This window comes from Maylandia zebra, linkage group LG20, assembly GCF_041146795.1.
Source record: "Maylandia zebra isolate NMK-2024a linkage group LG20, Mzebra_GT3a, whole genome shotgun sequence".
In the NCBI taxonomy this organism is placed as follows: Eukaryota; Metazoa; Chordata; class Actinopteri; order Cichliformes; family Cichlidae; genus Maylandia; species Maylandia zebra.
Genome location: NC_135186.1, coordinates 34,502,348 through 34,527,226, shown reverse-complemented (window position 1 = coordinate 34,527,226; position 24,879 = coordinate 34,502,348). Strand labels below are relative to the sequence as shown.

General features: G+C 42.2%; 1 protein-coding gene across 2 annotated transcripts in view; it reads right to left on the bottom strand.

Moving 5' to 3' along the window:
* Window positions 1-24,472, bottom strand: part of otud5a (OTU deubiquitinase 5a) — a 39,603-nt gene extending 15,131 nt beyond the window's left edge. The window contains exons 1-2 of one of the 2 annotated variants that reach the window (XM_023152248.3): window positions 23,620-24,472; window positions 16,745-16,835 (exon numbers count right to left, since the gene is read on the bottom strand). In XM_023152248.3, the coding sequence (XP_023008016.3) occupies window positions 16,745-16,835; window positions 23,620-24,207 (679 nt within the window). In that variant the 5' untranslated portion in view covers window positions 24,208-24,472. Of the gene's footprint in view, window positions 1-16,744; window positions 16,839-23,619 lie in introns of both variants that reach the window. The other variant, XM_004568180.4, reaches the window with a different exon arrangement.
* Window positions 24,473-24,879: the final 407 nt, after the last annotated feature.

The following is a 24,879-nucleotide window of genomic DNA, read 5'->3' as shown; positions in this document are numbered from 1 at the left end:
TTTGATTTCACATGTAGATTATTTTCACTGTTTATTAGCCAGTTTTTGTGTTACATGTCAAAAAAATAGAGAAGCAGAAAAAAAGTCAACAAACAAAAATAATGTCACACAAACACACTTCCTGTCTGAGATGGCGGTGGGATGTAAATGAGCCCCATTTCGGTTCAGTTTACAGAAAGTCACATGATCTGTCACCGCAGTAATTCTCAGAACCCCCCCGATGACTTCCTTTTTCTCACTAGCGGTTTGCTTCGTGTTTTTGTGCATAAACATGGCGGTATGACTGCAAAGTGACACACTCATAACACATCTGACACACACACACACGGCTGAGCAGCAGCAGCAGGTGTGTGTGTGTGTTTGTATATATAGATCTCAGAAACATTCAAGAGGGAATCTCCCAGTAATCTCCCACTCAGAGCAGTGGCATGCACCCCGGTGCAGGATCTGGAGCACAGCGAGGTTAACCCGCGGGTTAGTCACACATGCACAAAAACCACAGTTTACTGACCAACAAGTTCTCAGAAAAATGGTGTAAAAGAAGGGCAGCTTCTTTTTTTTTGCAGATAGCCACACTGACTCATGCTGGGATTAAATGACTTTTAATGTGATTGTATTGATGCAGACACGTGTTTAATGCTGCAATAAAATTTAGCAAAACTTCAGTTTTGCTAAAGTTGTGACAGTTTGGTACAAATGACAGTGCAAACTCCAAAAACTCCGTCAGTTTGTCTAATTTCAGGCTTTTTTTGATAGAATAAACATGTTTGATATCATTACACCTTTTCTTCATTGCAGCTCATCCAAAAAGACACAACTTTGACTGGCAGAGTTTGCAAAAGATCTCGTGAACTTTCACACCACTGTTGTCTTCGTCCATCTTTGCACGTTTCTTCAGACTATTTTATTGCTAAGCATCAAGGTGCATTAAACTGCATCCCTTTCACTGCAGGATCGCCAGGATCTGTTGGTCACTGGGTCAGTAACCACCCTTGGACCACGTTTTGCCTACGTGAAGCCTTGGAAGCCAAGTTTGGCTTGGGCAGCGAGATGGTTTGTGCAGGTTCAGTGTTTTTTAGCAGCAACAGGTGCATCTGAGAGTTTGTTGAACAAAGGCATGACGCAAGAAAAGCAGACAGGAGACAAGCACAAAAGACAGAAAACCAGGAGAGGAAGGGACACATGCAACAAGGAGAAGAGAAGGCAACAAGAGGAGAAGGGAAACATAGGAGGAGACAAACAGGAGACGATAGAAGACACAAGGAAATAAGGCAGAAAAACAAAACAGAAGAGGAAACCAAAGCTAGGAGAGGAGATGCGAGACAAGGAGATGAGGCAGGACACAAGGAAATGAGGTAGGAGACATGAGCGGAGACAAGATGCAGAGGAAAAGGAAACAAAAGGGCGAATTTGAGTTGGTTGCTGAGAAATACCACACACACCACGACAGATAGACTTCTGCAGAATTAATAATAAACCACATGCACACACACTCACACCCACACACAAACACGCACACATAAACCACAGCGAGCGTTGTGATTGGTCAGCTTGGACAGCTTTCTCAGAAAGAGGTGGGCCCTCACAGAACCGTGTCCGTCTTGTTTGTTACACCACTGCTGTCGATAAAGTTTTTATCTGAAACTCGCAGTTTGACTCCACCCTGACCGCCAACACCAGCAAAGGCTTCTGGGTACTGAAGTTCAGAAGCAAGCTTTAAATTACCAGCAGCTGGACACTAACATGGACAGAAGGAATGTAGATCCTCTTGCTGCTGATTAGATCTCATTATTATTAGTATTTGTTCATAGTGATCAATAAAAACAAGTTATTATTGATTAGAAATATCAGACATTGAAAATATTAGCAGAACCAACATTCTTGGTAGCAGTATTCATATCTTGGTAATCAAGCTTCCAGCTGACCAATCAGAGAGCAGAGGGACGTCACCATCTCTTCTGCAGAACTTTATCAGCTCCGAAGCTCCGCCCCTGTTTTACACATTCGGAAGCGGGCCGCGGACCACAGAGGCGCCACAGTGACGTGACGTGTGGGCCGCTGGGCCTCACGTCCTTCCTCCTTCTGCAGAATTAAGCTCACTGTCAAGCAGGAACCTCAACTTCCAGTCAGAGGTCAGCTTTAATAACATCAGGCGACCTCAAACAGAGAAGTGCGGCGACTTTGTTAGGTCCTTTAATATGTTCAAAACCTGAAGGTAAACTTACGAGTGGTTCAGATCAGCTGCAGTTAACTGACCCCAAAAACTTCTTTGTGTTTGCGAGCTGGCACTCCACGACCTCGCTCCACAACGTCCGCCTCCCTGCAGCTGTTTATCCAGCTGTTTCAACCCTCAGAGCTGTGAATCCAATTAAAATGTCAAATTCTGGCACATTTTTATCTACCGGTATAATTGTCTGACTGGTTTTCATATTCTTCATACGATTTGTTTTATAGTTTTCTTCTATTTTTGAAGTATTTCTTACTATGTTTCAAAAACGCCTTCATTCTTCACTTGCAGCCTGACCTTTCTTTGATTCTGCAGAAGTTTAACTGTGTTGTTTCTTTAGACACTGAGTCACTTATTTACTCGTAAATAATGCAACATGAACTCAGAGATTCACAAGGAGATTGCAGAGAATTCAAGGGGAAAGTTAAGAGGGAATTTCCTCACAGCTCAGTGTAGGTGTCTGTATTTGTGTGTCTGTATTTGTGCGTGTCTGTGCACTGACTCTGGGTCGGTTTTGAGTGACCAGCTCCAGCCGACCTGACACTTTGACAAGTTTAAAAGACTAAAAGACTTGTTTGTCGAGCTGAGGTGACCGTGACCTGAGCAGCGGTGCTTTATACTTATGACACACACACACACACACACACACACACACACACACACTCTGTACAGGTCTTTGAGTTCTTTTTAAATCCTGCAGCAGGTTTTAGACTTGTGTCAGTGAAATTGAGATGGAAACCTTAAAATCAGACTGAACTTTGTGAGTGAAACTGAGGAAACATTCCTGCAGCTTTTCCACTTTTCTATCAGGATGCTGCACAGATGAAGAATGCTCTATTTCAAAATAAAAGCTGTGTCTTTTGAAACTCGGCGGTTTCAGTGGTAAGGCTAAACTTTTATTCTGGAGAGAAACGTTCTCCATTTTCGGTTTGTGTCATACTCTTTGCAGTTTCACTGCCACTCAGCGAGTAGTTGGCAAGCGCTTGAGGACAAGTCAGCTTCTTCCACACAAACCACAGGGCATCACAGCATCCTGCTGCAGCTCCAAAGCAATCGCAAGGAGGTTATTGGTGCAACAATGTCTTTGCACCAATTTCAACCTGCAGAAACCACAGAAAACACATTTTCCCTTTACAGAAAAATGTCTTTCCTATGGTTAGTTGACCACCTGGCAACCATCCTGCAGTGGCTGGCTGTGATAAGTAGGGATGGGTACCAGTATCCGGTTCTGACATAAACGGTCGTAACCAGACCGAAAAGCAGCGCACATTTCGGTGCTTTTTTTTCCTGAGCTGTGATACACTTTAGATTCTAGCCAATCATTTTACGTTTCCGAGGATAGTAGGCGGGGCCAGGTACGTACGTTCTTTAAGAGCAGAGCTACAGATTAAAAATGTCCAAGGCGAAGCGGTCAAAACTCTGGATGTACTTCACAGCAAAAGATGCAAACTCAGCAGCCTGCAAAAAGTGCTTTAAGCTGATACTGTGATACTGTCAAAGGAGGTAACACCTCGAATCCAATGAAACATCTGGCGACGCATAGCGTTTTTTTTAAAAGCTGAGAAATGCGCTGTATTTGATAGCCTGCTGCGAGACCTCACACCGTGCACATCTACTGCGGGTGTGGTGCCTGTTATCGGACCCGGAGTTAGCAACATACCCAAAAACCCGAAGAGGAGAGTCCTGGCCCCTAGCCCTGCCAGTGTAGCAGAAATGATGAGGATGATGATGCAGCAGCAGCCGTTCTTCTCTGCGTGAGTAGCTTAATGTTGTTTGTGTGTAATTTACGTTGAGTAGGCTAACCACGTTATTACATTAATGCATGTAAGGTGAACTAGCAAACATCATCATAGTTACATGCGGCTGTCTTCTTGTTTGATGGCAGATACTCCCTTCACCCTGGCCAAAAAGGCTAAAATGACCAAAGAAAAAGAGGAAAACAGTTAAACATGAGAGGTTTTTGGACAAAGTTTGTGCTCCATTCTTTAAGCACCGGCACCGTTTCAAAAGTACCGGTTTGGCACTGGTATCGGAAAAAACTTAAACGATACCCATCCCTAGTGATGAGCCGCTAAACATAAATAAGTGAAACTATGACAACCGTGAGTGAAAACCTCTCCAATGAAGTATAACGTTGGACGTTTACCGACTTGTGTCGGGTTAGCGGATAACCCTTTTGTCACTTCTTGATCTCAGCACGATGGAGACCAAAAACCCTAGAGGCTTCCAAATGCTAAGTTCAGAGAGCAGTGGGGATGTAATGGTGGAGACAGACAGCTTTTTGAAACAGTCAATGATATACTGTAACGTTAACTTCCTTTTGGACCATTGTAGGAACTACAGTCTTTGGTGGGGAAGTATCCTCCTTCTCTTTCCTGATACAGCCGCTCAGAGTTTGTTTTTTGTTAATACTTTGCACATTTTTTTCAATAGATGGGCAGAAAAAAAGATTTGCATCTTGTGTCTGTTGTCAACACTCTTCAAGGACCAAGAAGAAGATAACCGTAAGTGATCTTTCAGGAAGATGCCAAACATCACGGTCAAACAGATAAGATGGCTGTTGAGGAACAAATGCAAACCATGTTTATTGTTTTGACGTCTGGCGCATTGTCCACACACAACAGCTCCGCCCTACTGCAGGTACACAACAATGATTTCAATCACAATGACAAAAAATGTGCGCATGAAACCACGGCAGGTGTAAACACCTGAGGATGCCCGACACACCTGAACACACACACACACAGTTATACACAGTTATACAATCTCTGTAACTTTCCACAACTTTTTATAACTCTCAGTCTCGTAACAGTCAGAATCGCAGAGAAACGAATCCAGATGGAGTCGCCTGATGCTGGAAGGGTAAATTTCCAGATGAAAACCAACGGGAAAGTAATTTTCTACACTCACTGAGATTTTTGATATTGGTCGCTAAGCGTTATGTTGGGGTCATCTGGGCAAACTTTGAAGATACCTGACTTCTTCCACATTTTTAGGTGCAGTCAGCAATTTTTCCTGGTTCACTGTTACTGTTACATTTTGACCATGTGACCATTAAAAATGTCTGTTAGACTTTGAATTAATGAAACTCCGAATAACATTTTTTTTTAAACACCAGTGTTTTTCGTTTGGCTCTTTGGGACATTCATGTATGCAGGAAAGAGTTGGGTAGTTGCAACTTTTTTGTGGTAATGCACCCGAGTACTAGTACAGATGTGGATTATCACAGCATAGTTGAACCATGAACATCAGCTGTGATACTTTTTTTTTTTTAAACATTGTATTTTTGCTAATTATTTGCTTTTAAACAACTAAATATGATTCTATAAAATTATTTTATATGAATATACACTATAAATTAGCTTTTTAATTATTGGTATTTTTTAATATCTCAGAATATAGATTTTTTTCTTCATATTTTATCTGAATTTTTAAACACTGTAATATGTTTTAACATTTTCTTTATTTTCTGAAACACAGAACCCCCTGAGACCGTGGCTCAGGGGGTTGGGAAGCGCATCTGTAACCGGAAGGTCGCCAGTTCAATCCCCCGGCTCTCTGTCCTGGTCATTGTGTCCTTGGGTAAGACACTTCACCTACCGCCTACTGGTGATGGCCAGAGGGGCCGATGGCGCGATATGGCAGACTCGCTTATGTCAGTCAGTCCCAGGGCAGCTGTGGCTACAACCGTAACTGCCTCCACCAGTGTGTGAATGAATAGTGCAATTGTAAAGCGCTTTGGGTACCTTGAAAAGCGCTATATAAATCCAATCCATTATTATTATTAAGACAAACTGACTAAAATTAATAAATATATCACTTAGTCAGCCAATCTCTGTATTTGTAGCTCAGGTTCCCGTCAGTGCTGCAGGTAACTCCAGATTCAGGCAATGAAGACACAGACTGTGAAAACTAATCAGGACTCAAGTTTGGAGTTTACCAGACAAACTGGAACAAACGACGGGTGTCCAGTATGAACTCAAGACTGCACACACACACACACACACAGACACACAGACAGATGTAGAAACTATGGAGATTCCACCTCACATACTCCCATGTTTACACAAACTGTCTGGACACAAACACTCAGACGTTGCTCTTACAGTAACACAAGGTCAAAGGTCACTCTGACACAAGTCCCTCTCTCTCTCTAACACACACTGCGTGACTCATCGGCAGCAGGAGGTCGTCAGAGTTTCCCTGTGCCCCTCAGTGAGGTTTCTTCGTGAAGACACTTCCTCTGGAAAGAGGTGACCTCTGACCTCTTTCCAGTCTAGCTGCTGCGACAACCCAAACATCATCATTCAGACGGTGAGAGAGTTTAGGGCCCCGATCCTTCCACAGCTTCAGCAAAGAAACATCTCAACTCTTCAAGTTCAACTTTCAGGCATCCTGACTCGAGCTGGACCGACCAGCGACTGAATCTGCGTCTTTGGAGAGGGCCAAAAAACAGAAGTTGCTGCTGGCTGCAGTGAAAGAATTCCATTTATGTTTCCCGCTGTTATTATTCAGTTTAATTTTGCACAATGACATGAAGTAATACCGTGTGATTCTCATAAGGTGTGACTCATGCGTCGCTCTTTTATAACATTATGAGAAACTACAGAGGACACTTCAAAAAGAGAGCACATGTAAACTTTTGCAAGGGAATGAACAAAGAACCGTAAACACCACCAGAAAATTTCCGAGTGTGTCAATGATTCCATTTAAATGATCAGCATCAATAAGAGCTAACGGGATGTGTGCAGGTAACGAGTCACGTTTGTACAATGAAGAATGGGCACGGTGTTTATTATTATAATCAAATAACTGCAGGAGAACCACTCCCGATTTTCAACAGAACTTTATAAGCTGTGTTTTAATGTGTCTGTTTACGGGACGTATGCTGAGCACACGCTGCCCTTCTGAGGAATTAAAAAAAAAAATGTACGTCCTATCACAACAAGTGAACGAGGACAAAAATGGCCACGCTTTGAAGTACACCTCGTGCATGTAGAGGGTGCAGGCATGAAACCATGGGGAAAATGATTTTTCCAGAATAAAGTTCAACAAAAATGTTATCAAACCAGAACTATAATAAAAGTGTAGACGATACTTAAAACACCAATTCAGACAAAAAAAAAAAGTCTTAAAGCTTTACAAAAGATTTAAACTTTGAATGACGTTTACGTGCCCGAGAGCTCATTCGGACATGTAAATTCAGCCTATTTGTTGTTCACGTGCTAAATAACGTGAACCTGCATCATTTCTGTGTTTGTTTGTGTGTAAAATCCCTGATAACAGTTTTGTCCCGCATTTGTTTGTTGGGATCTGCTCACCGTAAACACAGCCACATAAACAGATGAGCTCACCACAGTACAAATCATCTAAACTTTAAAAAGTGCCAAAGTGTCTCTGAGTTCAACCCACAGACTCGGTCACCTGATTGGCTGAAAGGTCGACGACTTCTGCAGCAGAACTTTTTCCATTCACGGTACACGCTGTGACAGCTGGGACACATGACTGTCACGTCATGTGAGCAACAAACAGCTGTGTGAGCCAAAACAATGAGTCGAGACTCAAAGTGCTGAGTCAAGGAGGAGAGTGGCGACTCACAGCTGGAAAAGACTGTCGGAGACCTGGGAGCCAAAGTGTCTCTGATCGCTGGGAGACGCTGGGATCCTATCAGACCACCCAGTCCCCCCAGTCTGCGTGTCAATGCTACTGATGAGCTGGGAATCTTGTTAATTACCATTAACCCTGAAGTAACTCAAATGACAGAGTGGATTCAATCTTGAGCTTTGCTTTTTTATTTTTTAAATGGCTCTGTTTGAGTTTAACATCTATGGCAGACATGTCGATGTGGAAAAGCAACACTTTGAAGCTAAAAATCAAACAAACACCTCGTGATTCTGATCTGACTCCTGGATTAACAAGCCAAACCTGCTGGGTTATAAACCTAACTCTGTCCTGATCTCATCGCTGACAGTAAAGCGTCGAGGAAACTGCAGTAAACATGCAGTAAAACCAGCCCCGGCTGCAGCACAGGCTGGGATGAGCCGCCTGTCACGAGGTGCTGCTGCTTTGAAAACTGAAATCCACCTGTGGATGCATTCAATGACACTCACTATTTTTTTTATTAAACGCAGTCGGCTGATCTGAACCGACATGAAGTGAAACTGGACGCATGCGAGCTGAGCAATGAAACACGCTCGTCACACTCTGCTTTCCACTCCTGTGACTAACCACGACCAGCTGCAGAGCATGCTGGGAGCACGACTGCGACCAGTCGGCCGTTGCACAACAACGTCAGACATGGGAGACGTTTCCTAATATTTGGAGAAAGAAAAAACCCCACAAACACGTGGGTCTAAATTTAAAAAAAAAAGCAAACACACACACACACACACACACACACACACACACACACACACACACACACACACAGGAATGTGTCGTCAGTGGAAACACACACCGTGTCTCAGCCGTCTGAACTTTACTCTGCATGGTTCAGGTCCAGCTCACATGCTGGAGGCAGCTTTTTTCTGTACTGTACAGATTTTAAAGCCATTAACTTTCAGTCGACATAATAAATAAATAAATGTGACACTGTTTGAGATCAGCTGTTTGTTGCTGAGCAGCAGCTGCTGTTGGCATGCAGTCAGGTCAGGTGTGTTGGTATCAGCTGTTCCTCTGTGTGTGTCAGATGTTGTTAGGCAGCAAACAACTGAGAAACACAACCAGACAAAGTCACCTGAACAGGCTGAACACACGCACACGCACTCTTTCTTAATCACATGACAAAGAAAGTTAAATCCATAACATTTGTGCACGGTGTTGTTCGGGATGTTTGGCTGTTGATGTGGTTTCTGGAGAAATCACTGGTGCGACTCCTGAACCTACTGTTAGCATTTCCACACAATCACAAGAAACCCACCAATGAGAGCGTGAGAGAAGCGATCGATCGAAGCCAAATCAATCATAGCTCATTAACTGACGAGTGCTGTCAGTTACAGTCTCCATGGCGATTAATTAGGGAAAAACTGCATCTGGCACTGATGTGGTTTGAAAACAAGACGTTGCTCTACAGATCTGTGCTTTGTTTGTGCTCCGAGTGTTAAACGTGGTCACGGGACTGAGAGAGCGATCGTTTCTGCTTTCCACCTTAAATCCAATATCTACTAAAATGGAGCTCTGTGGGCAGTTAGGAGGCGCTAAGATTGTTTGAAAGAAGACAGATTTTCCAACAATCTGGTGGAAAAATAAAGCCTGTGGAGTGAAAACTGTGAGCTGAGCAGCAGGTTAGAGAGCAAACTGTCAAGGCAAATTTCCGAGCTGGCATTCGATTCGCGCACGTGCGAGAAATGTTAGAGCTTCAGCGTTGTTTCTACAACAAACAGAGTCGGGACAAGAGACGTGCCAAACCTTTGCAACTTTTTCTCCGTAACAACAAACTGTGGGAGTTTTCCTTTGCAACTATCCCGCCAATAAAAGAAATACCTGCATGTCTGCCATTTTTAATGACCCAGCAGGAATGTGAACTCACACCCGACTGTGTTTACAGGTCGTTCATCAGCATCATGCGTTCCTGCATGCACAGAGGTGAAACGCAAGAGACGTTTTGGCTTTTCCCCTGAAGGACATTCACCAGGATGGCAACACCTGTAACTATCTGTTTCCATCGGGATTGTTTTTCAGGGCTTGTTTTAAAAGAGGAGAAAATATTAAATATTTGAAATTTCATGCAGATAAAGTGAATGAAAATATCTGGGACACTTTGACTGCTGCAACTGAAGGTTTTATTCATTTTATTCACATCTGAAATACTACTGGGGGGCAGGACACTTTAAATGTCACCTCATAAACGTGACGGGTCATGAGATGATTAAAGAAAGAGGAATGAAAAAAATGTCATTTTTTCGACATTTCTGTGAAAGTCGAGGATTTTTGTGGAGTATTTGATATGAAAAGTTACCGAGGAGTTCGCTGAACCTAAAATGAACTCAAAAACCTTTACAGGCGACGGGGAGACAAAATCACACGCCGACTTTATCAAGTGAGTCGCACACGTCAGAAACTGATCTAATCTTATCGTGCTGTAACTTTAAGCACTCGGGTTCATTTCAGCGCTGACTTCAAATACAGGGAAAATATCAAAACAATTATATCACTGCATAAAGTTTTGACATGAGTGTTGCACTAAAATCAACATTTTACTTTTCCTGTATTTTTAATACTTTAATGTAAGGATCACAAGCAGTTACTGAGACAAAGAAGAAAACGTCTCTTCCTGCTGGATCTGGTAGGAACGCTGAGACATTTGAACATTAGGAGGAGTCAAACCTGCAATGATAAAAGATTGGAAACTGATCTAACCTGAAACCGTGTGCGGTAACTCCATCTTTAAAATGTTAAAATCTTATTTTGAAAGCAAAGTCACCTGAAATGCAAACACTTCAAGCATCACAACTCTCTGAAAACTCGGAGAAAAATCTAAATTAACGTTGTTGTTTTTTTTCTGCCACATTGTCTTTCCTGTAAATCATCCCGTGGCACGGTCACAACCCCTCGGGCTGGGTGCCATTGATGCGAAATGCTGCCGTTTCCCCTGCAGCAACGAGGGGGGAAACTACAACTCTCACCCACCCACGCAAAAACACACCTGCCCACCCGAAACAGAAAGTGGTCTTCAAGGTGTGAAAGCAGGTTTAACACATCAAAGTGAGATCAGCTGTGTGTTTTTGTTTTTGTGTGTGCGTGAACAGTGCGAGTTTTACTCCAGAGGTGTCAAGTATGCGGTAAGACCATTATCCCTATACAGGCATATAAACGGATATAACACAAAGAGTAAAATAAATATATGTAGTTATTATTATATCGCTAAATATGACAGTGTTGTGCTTTTGTAGTGCCATTACACATTTAATAAGCAGATTTCAGGGTTTTTCCTGCATGTTAAGGGAAGATTTTGTCCTTCCACCAAAGGAAAATCACCAAGACTCATTTCCTATATTATGTGGGCAACTCATATTTATATGGCTTTCATGTGTAGTTGCAACTTTGAGCCTGGAAAATCCCTGGATGTGGATCATTTTTTAAATATTGCCCAGGGTGTTCATCACCTCTTTTGTTGGCAGATGGATTAAATGTGAATGTTTACTTATATTTCTTTACATTAAAAGAAAAACAGGATAATAAATAACCGTTTGACTGGTCAGGCCAACTGCAGGAGTTTGACGCTGGACCATCACTGCAGCTCCAAGTATTAAAGTAAAAATTTTAAAACATGTGTTTTCATGGGGAATACCCCCCCCCCCAATAAAACAAACAAACAAACAAACAAACAAACAAATAAATAAGTAATAAGAAATGAGGATGTTAAGGGCAAAGGGTGGACTGTAAAATATGTCTTTTAATGGCCTCTGTTGTTTGATGCTGGCTCACCTTAACCGCAGAAAACATCCCAACACTCACAATTCTGACCATAAACTCGGGTATCCTAAACCCAGCAGCAGCGTACCAATGAGCTGTGTGCTGTTCCAGAGGCTCCTCCCTGACATAACAGCCAATGCGATACAGATTGCAATCTTTGCACATCTGGTTTTCCAGATGTTTGACCATCTGTAGTTGCTTTATTATATTAGGCTCAAATATGGGTCAAAAAATAACAATAAATACTTCGTCTGTTAATCACTGGATTTTCTGTACGCTGTGATCGCGCTGACAGAGGGGTTCGGGTAAGTGTAAGAATAACAAGAGACCAAGCGAAGAAGACATTCAAGTAAACGTATAGGCACCAGAGGAGGTGACTTCTGGGAAATGCATCAGAGAGAAGAAACGGCCTCTGAAACCAGACGCGAGATGAGCCACAAGTGGACTAAGAGAAAATGAAACATGACACTTTTTTTCTTTCATTGCACGTGTCATTTTAAGGTGCACGTCCATCGCCTCACAATCGTTAACCTAAAAAAAAGAAACAAAAAAATACGCACGACCATCTCTCTGTCGCGCTCGCCCGACATCATACATCGGTTATATCGGGGTTTTTCCCCCCTATCTGAAGTACGAAACAACATAAGCTTCACTTTCTGTGAATGTGTTGCAGGTTTTCAGTGTGTCTGAGCACTGATGCTGATGTCTGTCGTCAGTCACCTTTCGGAGGTAGACCCACTATGTGGGAATAAGTTTGGAGAGGAAGGTAACACGAATATGAAATCAAGTTCCAGTTCCGAGGTTGCGACCCTTCTGGGTCCGGTAAAAACTATTCAGGTTGTATTTGGTTACGTTCCATAAAAGAAAAAAATGATCAGAATCTGCTCTGAAATTCCCCCTTTGGTCAGGCTCCATTAACCACTGCAGCACCTGCAGCTAAAACATCCACCGTGTTTGAAAGATGGGCGGAGCCACTGTGAGATCAGTGGTAGTCAAGCCTCGAGCTGAGCTTATCACCACTGTGGTGTTTTGAAAGTGGACACAAAACGAGAAGGGTGGCTCCGAGTGTGAAACCAAGAAATATTTTTTTATTTTACAAGAAAAATGTTGTTTTCTAAAGGAGTTACTAGAATGACAAGAAACTACTAAAGTCGACCCCTGCTGGCTATTAGAAAGATCCATCTATTTTCCTGCGCTTGTCTAATTCAGGGCCTATCCCAGCTGCCACAGGGTGCGAGGTAGGGCACACCCTGCACAGGTAGAGCTGGGCGATATGAGATTTTTTCATATCACGATATGTTTTTTTCATTTCAGGCGATAACGATATCTATCACGATATAAGCCAAATAACTATATTTGTAAGATTTAAATGTGCCGTTGCTCACAAGTAAAATGTGAAATAATCAGCAGCTTGTTTTTATTTAAATATTTATTTCCCATAATAAGTTCAACAGGGTAGATGTACTTAAGGAACATGAGACTTTTTCAGATAAATAAAGGCAAATATTGCAAACTACACAAAAGGCAGCCGCTAAAGCGTTTAAGTTTCAAAATAGAACAAATGAAACAGACTAAATTGTCAATTCCACTTAGAAACAAAATATTAATTCTAAAAATAAATCTTAGTTTGTTTTACAGAAGATCAGACAAAACTGACTAACTTTTGTCAATATCAAATAAACTGAGAACTAAAAGGAAATTCTCAATCTCTCCTTGTTGTATAGCTTAGCTTTTCAAACAGTTTTAACAGTTACTTTAGTCTGACAAAAGCCGAATGACGAATTAGCGCTTCCAGTCAGAGACTGAGGCTACGTCCACACGTACACGGGTATTTTTGAAAACGGAGATTTTCCGTTTTTGTTTTAAAAAATAATCCCGTCCACACGTAAACGCAGAAATGAAGGAAAACGCTGCTATGAACATGCCAAAGCAGCAGGTGGCGCTAGATTCCTAACCGTGCAGAAATGTTGGCCAATCAGAAGTCTAGAAGCCTCGGTGGGAAAAAGTAAACAAAGCTGGGGCATAGAAGCAGAACCGAGTCGTATGTGTGGACGGACAGTAACTGTGTGTATATGTAAGCATTTAAACACTGCAGAGAGTAGAATTAACAGTAACAGTATTGTAGAAATTCATTTCACCGAAACAATAACGTGGCGCACAGTGTGACGCATGCACCAGTTTATTGTATTTCCAGACTTGCTTTCGGCACAATTTACAGTGCACGCTACTCTGTTTTTTGTCAGACTTGAAATAGCCGAAATACCTTCACACTACGGAACTTCTATGGCTCTTCCGTTCGACAATCTCTCCGGCGTTGGAACCATCATCTGTTTTCTCTTCGGTCACGCTCGGTTGATTTTTCTAGTCGGCACACTCATTTCCTCCATTACGTGCTGGCTCCATTACCCGCTGGCTGCTTCCCAAACAAACACACGTGCGGCTTGGCACTTGTGCTGTACGTAACAAGTCACGTGACGTGACGCTGCGGCTGTGATTGGTTCAGCTCTGCGCTGCTTAATTTGGATTGGCTGACCTTTTTTTTTTTTTTTTTTTTAAGAGGACAAGAGCGGCGAGGTCTATCGCGATAGCTTAATTTCTCTATCGAGTAAAAGTTATATCGCGATACATATCGTTATCGTTCTATCGCCCAGCTCTATGCACAGGTCACCAGGGCAGCAGGGCTAACATAGACAGACGAACACTTTCACACCTACAGCCAATTTAGAATCACCAAACAACCCAACCCCACTAACTGCATGTCTTTGAACTTTGAGAGAAAGCCAGAGTACCCGAAGAGGAGAACATGTTACCACCACACAGAAAGGCCTTGGCTGGATGGTGGATTCAAACCCAGGACCTGCTTGCTGTGAGGCAACAGTGCTAACCTCTGTGTTGTTAGAAAGATGGCTCAAAACACGTGCCTTAAACCCGCCTTCTTCTAAATGGCCAGTAGAGGGCTCCTATGGGCTGCAAAGCAAAAACCAGTTGTTCAGAAGTTCTGAACACAGGCCCCGGCTCCTTTTCTCTCTGCAAACACTTTCCTGCTGATGTCACAGGCTCAATCGCTAGTTTCAAATCTTATTTCAAAAAACAAAGCTGATTTTGTAAGTTAGGGGGAGGGATGGTGGATATACTGGACAAAGGGTGGTGATGATGCCAGGCAGGAGGGAAAGAGGAGGACCTCAGAGCAGGTTTGTGGATGTGGTGAAGGACAACACGCAGAGGCTTGGTGTGACAGAGGATGGTAGAGACGGGGTGAGATAGGGAGACGAGCCGCTGTGGCGACCCCTAAAGGGAACAGCTGAAAGAAGATGACGATTACAGTCAGGTAGGATTATCCTGAGTGTCCTCACCAGCCAACAACTCATCACAGTCAGAGCGTCTCTTCACTTCTGGTTACAAAACACCAAGACGGCGACAACAAAGATCAGTCATCGAGGCTTCATAACAACACTCCGTCTAACACTGATCCCATTGTGGTTACGTCCATCCTTTATATACAGTTAATGAACTAAACAGCAACTTCAGCTTCTCTGTGCTGCATGTAAATGATCATTTTAAAACGAAAGGAAAAAGAGTGATTTTTGATGTGAGGGTTTTGTTTTTAGCATAAAGGCTCGGTGTATTCTGGTTGACAGGGTGAAACTCAGGAACAACCAGAGTTTATTATCTAACAGCAGGAAGACAGGTGTGAGTTTACAGGTACTTACAGGCAGCGCAAACACACACACATGCACACATACACACACACAGGGCCGGGGTCAGTGCGATGATATAACTGCAGCTACACAATAGCCTCTACCTGAAAGACAACCTGGACTCGACTGAAAGGACCTCTGTGTGGCTTACAGGAACACACACACAGAAACCTTCATCTTTCAGTGTGACCCACATTTCCAACACACACACACTCATACAAAAGAACAGTCTGTCAGCATCAGAGCACCCCCTGTTGGAACAGAGCAGCCCCAGCAGCAGGCTTGTGTCAGTATGACCTCAGGACTGCAGAGCAGGACTGCTGGTGTGTTTTGATGGTAGTGTGTGCTACCGACATAACCTGCTCTGGAGCAGGTTACATTTCACAAGCAGAGAGGAAGAAAAAAAAAATAATCACAGCATGAAGGTGAATCAGTTCTCTGCCAGTAAGAAAAGCTTTTAAAACCTTTATTTTGGGCAGAGTCAGCTCACTTTCAAAAATATAATTTTTGAAAATCTGATCTTAACTGGATATTCTGTATCTGCACTTTTTATTTCATGCTGATTGAAACAAATGTTAATTTAAACGACATTTCAAAGCAAAGTGCCCAGATGTGCTTCGATGTGGCTGCTGAGTAACAGGACAAACTGGCTGGGGTCATTAACTTGAATTTAAATTGATTTTCTTTTGGAACACTTGCCAAACTCCACCTTAACACTGGCTAATGGCTGGGAAGTAGCCACGATGGCTCATGTAATACCTACGATAGAAATTATTATTCAAATCACACTCTCACCCCTGGCTACACCTCTGTGTAAAACCTGATGCTTCGCAGCTGTTGGTAAGGCTCCACCTTATCTACAGCGCTACAGTTACCTGGTAATTACCACAGGGTTTTCTAAACAGCTTTTCATTAAATAACGATCACTGTGTGACCTCTTTTCTTGCTCAGCATTCTCTTTTGTTCATGGAGAGGAAGTGACACGATTGTGGGAAATTACCTGACTTATCAGATCACCCTATGATTACTGCACCTAATCACCAATGACTGCTTCTTATGTCCTGATTGTTTCTCACACTGCTAAATCATTTTAATCGAGGTGAAATCTTTTTAAAAAATGTAAAAATGTAAAATAAAAAAACATAATATATGAAATTAATTTAGCTTAAACAAGAGAATTAACACACAGCAAAGACCTTTTTCAGCTTCGTAGCTGAAAATAGTGTTATATGTAAAATGTAAACACATCAGGGCAAACCTACTGCAACACTGCCATCTGCTGTCAGCCAGAGGAAGTGCAGGGAACCAGCTCAGGAGACACCAGAACGCTGTGTGTGTGTGTGTGTGTGTATGTGTGTGTATGTGTGTGTGTGTGTGTGTATGTGTGTGTGTTTTAATTACTCACCGACAGCTCTGAACAGACACGCGCCGTCCTCCTTCATCTTCTTGATCACAAATCCTTTCTTCTCCCTCAGAGCTTTTTCAAACCAGTGCTCCTGCTGAACACACACACAGACACACACACAGACAGAGTCAGTGAACTGGGCCTGAGCAGCATTATATGTGAGGACCTAGAGGACAGTTTGCTCAGTTCCATTATTGATTCATTGCTGTGTTATTTTCTAGAATAATTAAATTCACCGTTTGGTTGCTAAAGCAGGAAAATGGTGCTCAAGTCCTCCAGGGTTAGTGGCTGGACATAACAAATGAATGAGATCTTCTGCAGGGAAAAGCAGCTCCTCCCATCCTGATCATCAGTTATCTAATGCTGATCAATAACAGTGGAGCAGACACACTGGTTTCTAACACTGCGGATGTTCAGGTGATCTCAGGAGCCCTAAATACCTACTTACTCCTCTTTGAGACACTGCTGAACAGGATGCTTTTTAATTTATAAAAAAAGAAGAAGAAGCAAATAATCAAAACTAAAAACAGTTTATTTCCTTATCATGTGCACTTTTACACTTCTGTAATCACGACATACCCTGATATTTCCCTCTCTGAGGATCAGTCTAAAAGTACAGAAATAAAACTTACAATCACAAACATAGCTGTGCTTTTAACCCCAGTTTTACCATATTTATCATTTTTATTGTTTATGTGTCTAAAATGTCTCACAGGTTCATTATATTCTGTATTTGTTGATGAGCTGAGGAGCTGCACCGAGGACCAGGATAAATCACATAAGCCTTATTTTGAACTGTGAGTCATGCAAAGCTACTCTAAAATGTAGAGATGTTTTGGACTTCCGCTATGACTGTGATCATTTATATAATTTATAATCCTAATTTTAATTTAAACAGGGTTTAATTAACTCAAACTTAAATACAGGTCCAAAAAAAGCAGGAAAACAGACAAATCTGTGTCAACCGAGGTAAGAAAGTTTGTTCGCCTCAACCTGTGTGTGTAATCATCCCTCACAGGCCCTAGAGTAGAGTCCAAGAATAAAAAACACACAGCTGGAAATTAGCATAATGGCTCCTCTTTAAATAAAAAGTCACACTTGGCTCATTAGTCAAACAAAAAGTGAAACCATGAACTAAAGTCAGATGAAGAAAGGCTAAAAAAAACAATAACATGTTTAACACTGGACATCTGTCATAACACAAACAGGTTATAAAAAGCACCGATACCGAAAGTGCGAGTCAGCGACGGCTTCGTGAACAGGACTGAAAACTGGCTGGGTTTAACAGCAGGACACAAATGTCACAAGACGAGTTCTGAACGGATTCGTTCTGTCAGTGCTCGATCGCTGCTGTGCGAGCCGGTCGGACCACTTCAGGCAAAGAAAATGCTCCGATTTCTGAGAATAAAGCTGCAGGCTGGGAGCAGAACGAATGTAAAAAGCATGACCGCGGCGTGGCATCGGCCTCAGCTTTCACTTTAATACAACAACACGTCTGAAGAACAACAACAAACCAGAGACGTTATGTGAAAGAGACACAAGGAATTAAAGAAATTGCACAATTCTGTTTTATTATGCTTTGGCCTCTACAGGGCCACTTAGGGCTGTTCCATATAACGATATATATAAAAACGTCTGTGTTTCATTTTACGCAAAATAAACGTTTTGATGGTCACTGTAGTGGCTATATTAATTTCTTAAAGTTCTCTCTTTCTCTTATATTTAATATAACCACACTATGGACGGACAAGCGCCTGTTTTTATGTGTTGTCTTTAGCAATAACGACGGTAAAACCACCCACATAAACCTTTCACAATAAAGCTCAAGATCCTGTTGAGACTTTTCAAAATAAACTGAATCACGTGAAAGATGCAGATTATTTACGGATGAGAAGCCAAAAAGAGCCGCCAGATGCTAAAAAATAAACCTTAGACTCAAACGTTAGAACAGGCTTTTCCCCGCAGCTAGGGCTGCACGATTAATCGTTAGAAAATCGCGATCTCGATTCATACTTATGTGCGATCTCATTTCCAAATGACAACGATTAAAAAAACAAAAAAAAAAAAGACGACGACGACGATTGTACCGCATTTTGATCCGGGACGTAATCTGCATGAAAACAAGCGCTCACTCTTCCTGCTCAACAAATGACAAGGGCGGAGCCTTATACCACGTGATACAGAAGCTGTGCTGTGTGATGCTAAAATTAGCAGGGAAAAAACAACGGAGAGCACGTCAGGGATGACAAGAAAGTGACAGGAGAAAATCCGTCCCGGTCAACCACCCAAACATCAATAACGGGAACCTTATACAGCGCTTCCCTTTACCCGTCTACCTCCCGCAGGCACAAAGAAATTACGGAGGCTATCACTTATCACCTGACCAAAGATATGGCTCCATCAACACTGTGCAAAACGAGGGATTTAGGAGAATGATCAACACCCTAGACAAACGCTACACAGTGCCGCCCCGCAACTATTGTTGCACTACCTGCTCTATACACGCAGCGTCGAGCAACGGTGGAGACCGAATTTCAAGCAGTACAACATTTTACGGCAACAACAAAACGTGAGACATTTGTTTTTTTTTATGTTTATTTATTGTTTTTATGTTCAGTCTCAACTGTTACGAAGTTGATGTGCAGTTAATAAGTGCAATAAATATTTATACTGGAAAAGAAAATGGTGAGAGAATCGTGATCTCAATTCTAAGCCAAAAAATCGTGATTCTCATTTTATGCAAAATCGTGCAGCCCTACCCGCAGCACGCCGTGTAATAAATACCCACAAAGAAAACGGAGGCTGTTACAACTTATGTCTAAAAATGTATAGTTTCATGCATCGGTTAAAACACTCGACTCCAGCTACATGACGCGCAGCTGCAAACACTTCACGCAAGTCGAGCTGCCCGAGATTTACAGAATTTACAGAAAATGTTACATTTTTGGGATTTATATCGTTATCGGACGATAGATGTCTTATATCGGGATATGAGATTTTGGTCATATCGCACAGCCCTAGCGCCACTTTATTGCTGTGTTTCATTGCAGCACTTTAATGTACTTTATTTAGATTTTTACACAGAGGTTTACTTGCTGAACTGCCCGGTTTTGTTTACACGTTTCCTTCGATCGAGCTTCTTTCGTCTGGGCTATTTTTAACTTTTTGTAAAGTATTATTTGTTCTATTTATCATTATCGATATGACTTGTCGATTCTCACTGGCTCCTCTTTGAGTCACCACCATCACCAAGCAGCACATCAAAGACATTACATTCATACAAATTACTTGCATGCTGTGTGGACGCAATTCCCCTCTTTGTTATGATCACTCAAAAAGTAATTATTACTCACATTACACAGGACACTTTTCTTAAACATGTAAAAATGCAGTACATTACTTAATTACTCCCAGAAGAAAGTAATTCATTATATAGTTCTTACATTACTTTCACGTCACTGTGTAAAATGACCTAAAACACACCGCCTGAGGTAATTTCTCATTTAACAGTTGAAACTGCAGACCTACACACCAACACAAATCCTATTGAGGACACACGTATAATCTGTCTCTTAGTATTAGACAAAGCCTCTTATAGCAGAAAACAAAGCCAACAGCAAAGATGAAAACCAGCACAAACAGACTTTAAAGCGATCGCCACGGTGAATCTACTGTAGAGACATGAACAGGTACAAACGGAGGCTGCAAACTGCTCATCAGTTTGTTACCTGTTGAAGTTCAGGGTGTGTCTGCTGGGCTGGGGTCAGTGTTCACTCAGCTTTAAGTCACTCTGGGTTCTTGGCTAGTTAGCGTTGCAGTTTACACTTTACCACCGCACTCACTCTTTGTGCAGTAAAAATAAAACTAATGACCATATCCTGCACCACTATTTTCCTCCTCCGACACACAAACTGATCGTAGCACAAGTGCACGAACCGATAAGTGTGATCGACAGACAAACAGACTAACAGCCCCAAGGAACTGGACTACTGGGAACTGGTTCTCTACGCAACTGGTTACCGACTCCCATCCCTAATTCAACCTGACATCCTCGTAATCAGCAAATTCTTTGGTACAGTAACTTTTCTATATTAGGAAAATGAGTTTGGCAAATGTAGGTTACAGAGAGACCTTTCATGTGCTATGATTTGTTATAAGCAGCCATCCATGTCCCACTGTGATATATGACCCTTGAGGTTTTTCTCTGGTGAAAAACTGACTTGAAATTGGCGCCGTTTTTCTACTGAAACTATGACATTTCCCATGATGCTGACGCTCAGAGCTGGTTACAGAAAAATCAATCTAAATTTCTAAATGAAAGGACATTCTGTCTGCAGACTGTGAAACAAAACTGATTTGGCTGCAGTTTTTTTAAAATGAAACTTTAAAGTGTTTTTCAGCATTTCCTGTTATGAAGTATAATGACTACAAAACGCTAACAAAATGAGGTGAATTGACTTGTGCCCTGTACTTGGAAGGCCACTAACTTGTTATCATATCTTGAAGGTAACATTTTGCAAGGTTTCCTTAAATATACAAAGTTATTGCACCAAAACAAACACATAAACAACTAACAAGCACACAAAATAGAGAACTTCCATCAGATGTGGATGATTTTATAATAGGCTGTTCCTTATCACTCCCTCCAAATAGATTTTTTTATCTGGCTCAATCTGAACTAAGAAGCGAGTTTGAGGATTTAATGAGGGGCAAAAAACAAACTGCTGTAAAGAGATGAACTCGACTTAAAATACAAGGAAAAAACAACAGTTTCATATATAAATCAAAGCAAAAGAAAAAATTATTTAACCTGCACCAGAAAATACTAAAGACCGGATATAACTTAGAAATATCTCCATTTAAAGCAACCAGGGACTGTAACATCTAGTCCTTTTTACTGAATCAGAAACACCTCCAACATCAAACTGAGTAGCACTTCAAAGTTCATTTCTGCTTGATATAGTCGCGTTATTGATCTGTAAATATCAAACATCTATTCTGCTTGAGATTCAAATTAAAAGCCTCCCTGCAGAGTGCTTCGGTTCAGGCTCAGTTTGTCATTCTGTGGATCCCCGACACTGAGTCAAGTAAAACTTCTGGTTTAATCCCGACTTTTCAGTGTTAAAAAGGCAGTTAACATCTTAAGCTTAGGTTTACCATTGCCATGGCAACTAGGCTGCAGACCTAACCTGCTCCATGTTCACGATAAGAGAGCAAGAGGTATGAAATCACCGCCTAGTGACGAATCAGTTCTCCAGGAAACAGCGTCACCATTCCTGGAAGATCCTGCTGACCTCACTGCACTGCAGAAAGAGTGTTTAAAGTCTTTGTTTTCCTGATGAGCATCAGGAATAAATACAGATTCTTAAGACACAACATAATTACTTGATTTTTGCCTCTGGTTGACTACATTTTTTTTTTTAATTAACTGTTCTATGATTGTACGTATAATCCTAAAACAAAGAACCTATTTGTACTTGTAGACCTTTTATCAAGTCTACATGGAGACCGAGTCAGTGGATGAACCACCTCAGGATTTTTACATTTATTCTTTACTCACTCTCAGACTGTTGAACACCACCAGCAGCTGAAAGAATAACACTTTCTTACACACATATAAACAATGATTTAACTGAACAAAAATTCTAATCAGTCAAATTCGCTCATGTCTTAATGACAGAGCTGTGAGAAGTCTGTTTAGTTACACAGTCGGCTTTCTTCTCTGGCTTCAAACAGACTTTAACTTTATTACCATAGCAGGTCTTTTCCAGTCTTATTGACAAAAACGCCAAAGTGCGCACACATTCATACTAACAATCTGCTGCTTTGTCTGCAGCAGCTGTGTTACTCCCAGTCTGTATTATCCGTTTAACCATATTGTTCACAGTTTTCTATTCTTTGTAAAAATCAGGTGTTCAGCTGTCTGCAGACCTGCCTGTGTTTCTGACTTTTTGTTGTTTTTTTTGTATATTGATAATATCCATGTTAAGGTTACAGAACATACAGAGAGGATATCCGTACCCTGAACTTGTTTCATAGTACAGGTGTCCAACAAACGTGTTTAGAATTTCTAGCATGCAGTCAAGTATCTCGGTAAAGAGTTGTACAAAACCTCATCACATTCTCCAAGAAAAAAAACAAACCCTGAACATGGGCGACTTCTGAACAAAGAAAAACATTTAATTGAAATTAATCAATAGGTAAAATAAGCGTTTGGTGTTATTATATTCAACAGAGAGCTGACAAAAATGTGTCCTGGAAATAGTGGCATGAAAATATTTTAATTCTTAGTTTATATTTCATATGCGTAATATTACGATTCAAAAACGTGTATGTAGCAGTTATTATCCTTCCAATCTGGGAACATCTGGCTGTTTATTTTAGCCTCACCTGAATGGGCCGTGGAGACAAATGCAGCTCTCTTTAACAGTGTTTAAATGTGTGCCTAGAGTGTGTTTGTGGTTAGTTTTGGGGTAAATGTTTAACTGCCAGGTGATCAAACGTCCGTGCTGTTGCTATGGTTGCCCCAAACGGGTTTCTCTTAAGACCTCAGGTGAGCAGACATGATTAGCAGGTTACTTAATGAACGCCCCCTCCCCCCTCCACCACCACCAATTGTCCCCACAGCCTGCCTCTGGAGGGAAACGACTCATTGGGCTTAAGCGTAAAACCGAACAATAACAGCAATTTCTTCCCTCTTAAAGTTAACTTAAATCCTTATTTTCTGCTTCCTAGTGGCCTGTGCTGATTTTATACGTTTTGTTTTCGGTCTTTAAGTACCTGAGTTCTGGTAAAAGTGCCGGAAATCACCTGTGCAGGAGCACTAGCAGCTCCGTTAGCCTTGTTGCTAATGTTAGCTAGCGTTAGCGTCCTACCTGCTCCACAGTAGCCGGGTCCATGGACTGAAGCCGGGCGGCGTTCTCGTACTCGTCCTCGCTGTTGTTTCCGGCTCCTTCCTCCGTGTCCTGGCTGGACCCTACACCTCCCGGTCCGGTCACCCCGGGCTGGCCTCCGCCGGCCAGCGCCCCCACCACCCCACCGGAGCAGGTGCCTGCCTGCCTCCGCCTCTTGCTCAGCCCGGGCCCGGAGCAGCAGCTGCCGATGCCTCCGCCGCATCCGACGACGCCGGACGACACGACGAGCTCTCCGCGGGACCCGGCAACCATTCCGCCGCTGTTGTCCCGACCATCGCCCGGCCCCACAGGGGACACGGAGCCGACGGGCGGCGGAGAGGCCTGCTGCGGCCGGGAGCTCGCCTCAATGCTCCGCCTGTCGTCCCTGGCGGAGGGTGGAGCGGGCTGGTAGGACCAAGGCGGAGGGGAAGCCCTCGGTCGGGTTCCAGTTCGCCCTGAGTGCGGGTGAGGATGTTGGTGAGGGTCGGAGCCGGTCCGACGATCGCTGTCATCTGCGTGGTCCGAGACGCCGACCCCGGAGCTAGGCTTCTTCTTCGGGAGAATAGTCATGGTGGAGAGTGTGGAGGAAGCAGGGAGGGGGTCAGAGGGTGACAAGTCCTCCCTTTCTAGATCAAATAAGACGGTCTACTCGCCCTCCGGCCCGGCCGTTTGGCACCAATCACCGAGCTAAGGCTCTTATCGACCCGAAATGGACACAAAAGCGACGTTTCTGCTCCTTTTCAACGGTTTAGTTGAATAAAAACAAAACGCGTCTCCCTCTTCCGTCCACAGCGCGTCCGGTCACAACATCAACACAACATGACGTCACGTCCGGGACGGCTGCCACGGCACGTTTACGGCAGGACGTCAACCAGACCTTTGTTTTTATTCCGTGTTTATTTTAAAATCCAAACTTTATAATAAATATTTTATTTATTAGAAAAAATCTTTTGTTTGTATACTACTACTACTACAACTACTACTAATAATAATAATAGCAGAAATATATAGTTATTACTAATAATACATTTGACATGACAAACAAATACATACACAAAATAATGAGCTTAATTAAAAAAATAAATTAAATTAAATATAGAATTGCTTTTACATATAACTTTTTGTAATTTATAGTAATATTATTATTAACCTTTATTTAACCAGGAAAAGTCCCATTGAGATTAAAAACCTCTTTTTCAAGGGAGTCCTGGCCAAGAGGTGACAACATTTTGAAATTACAAA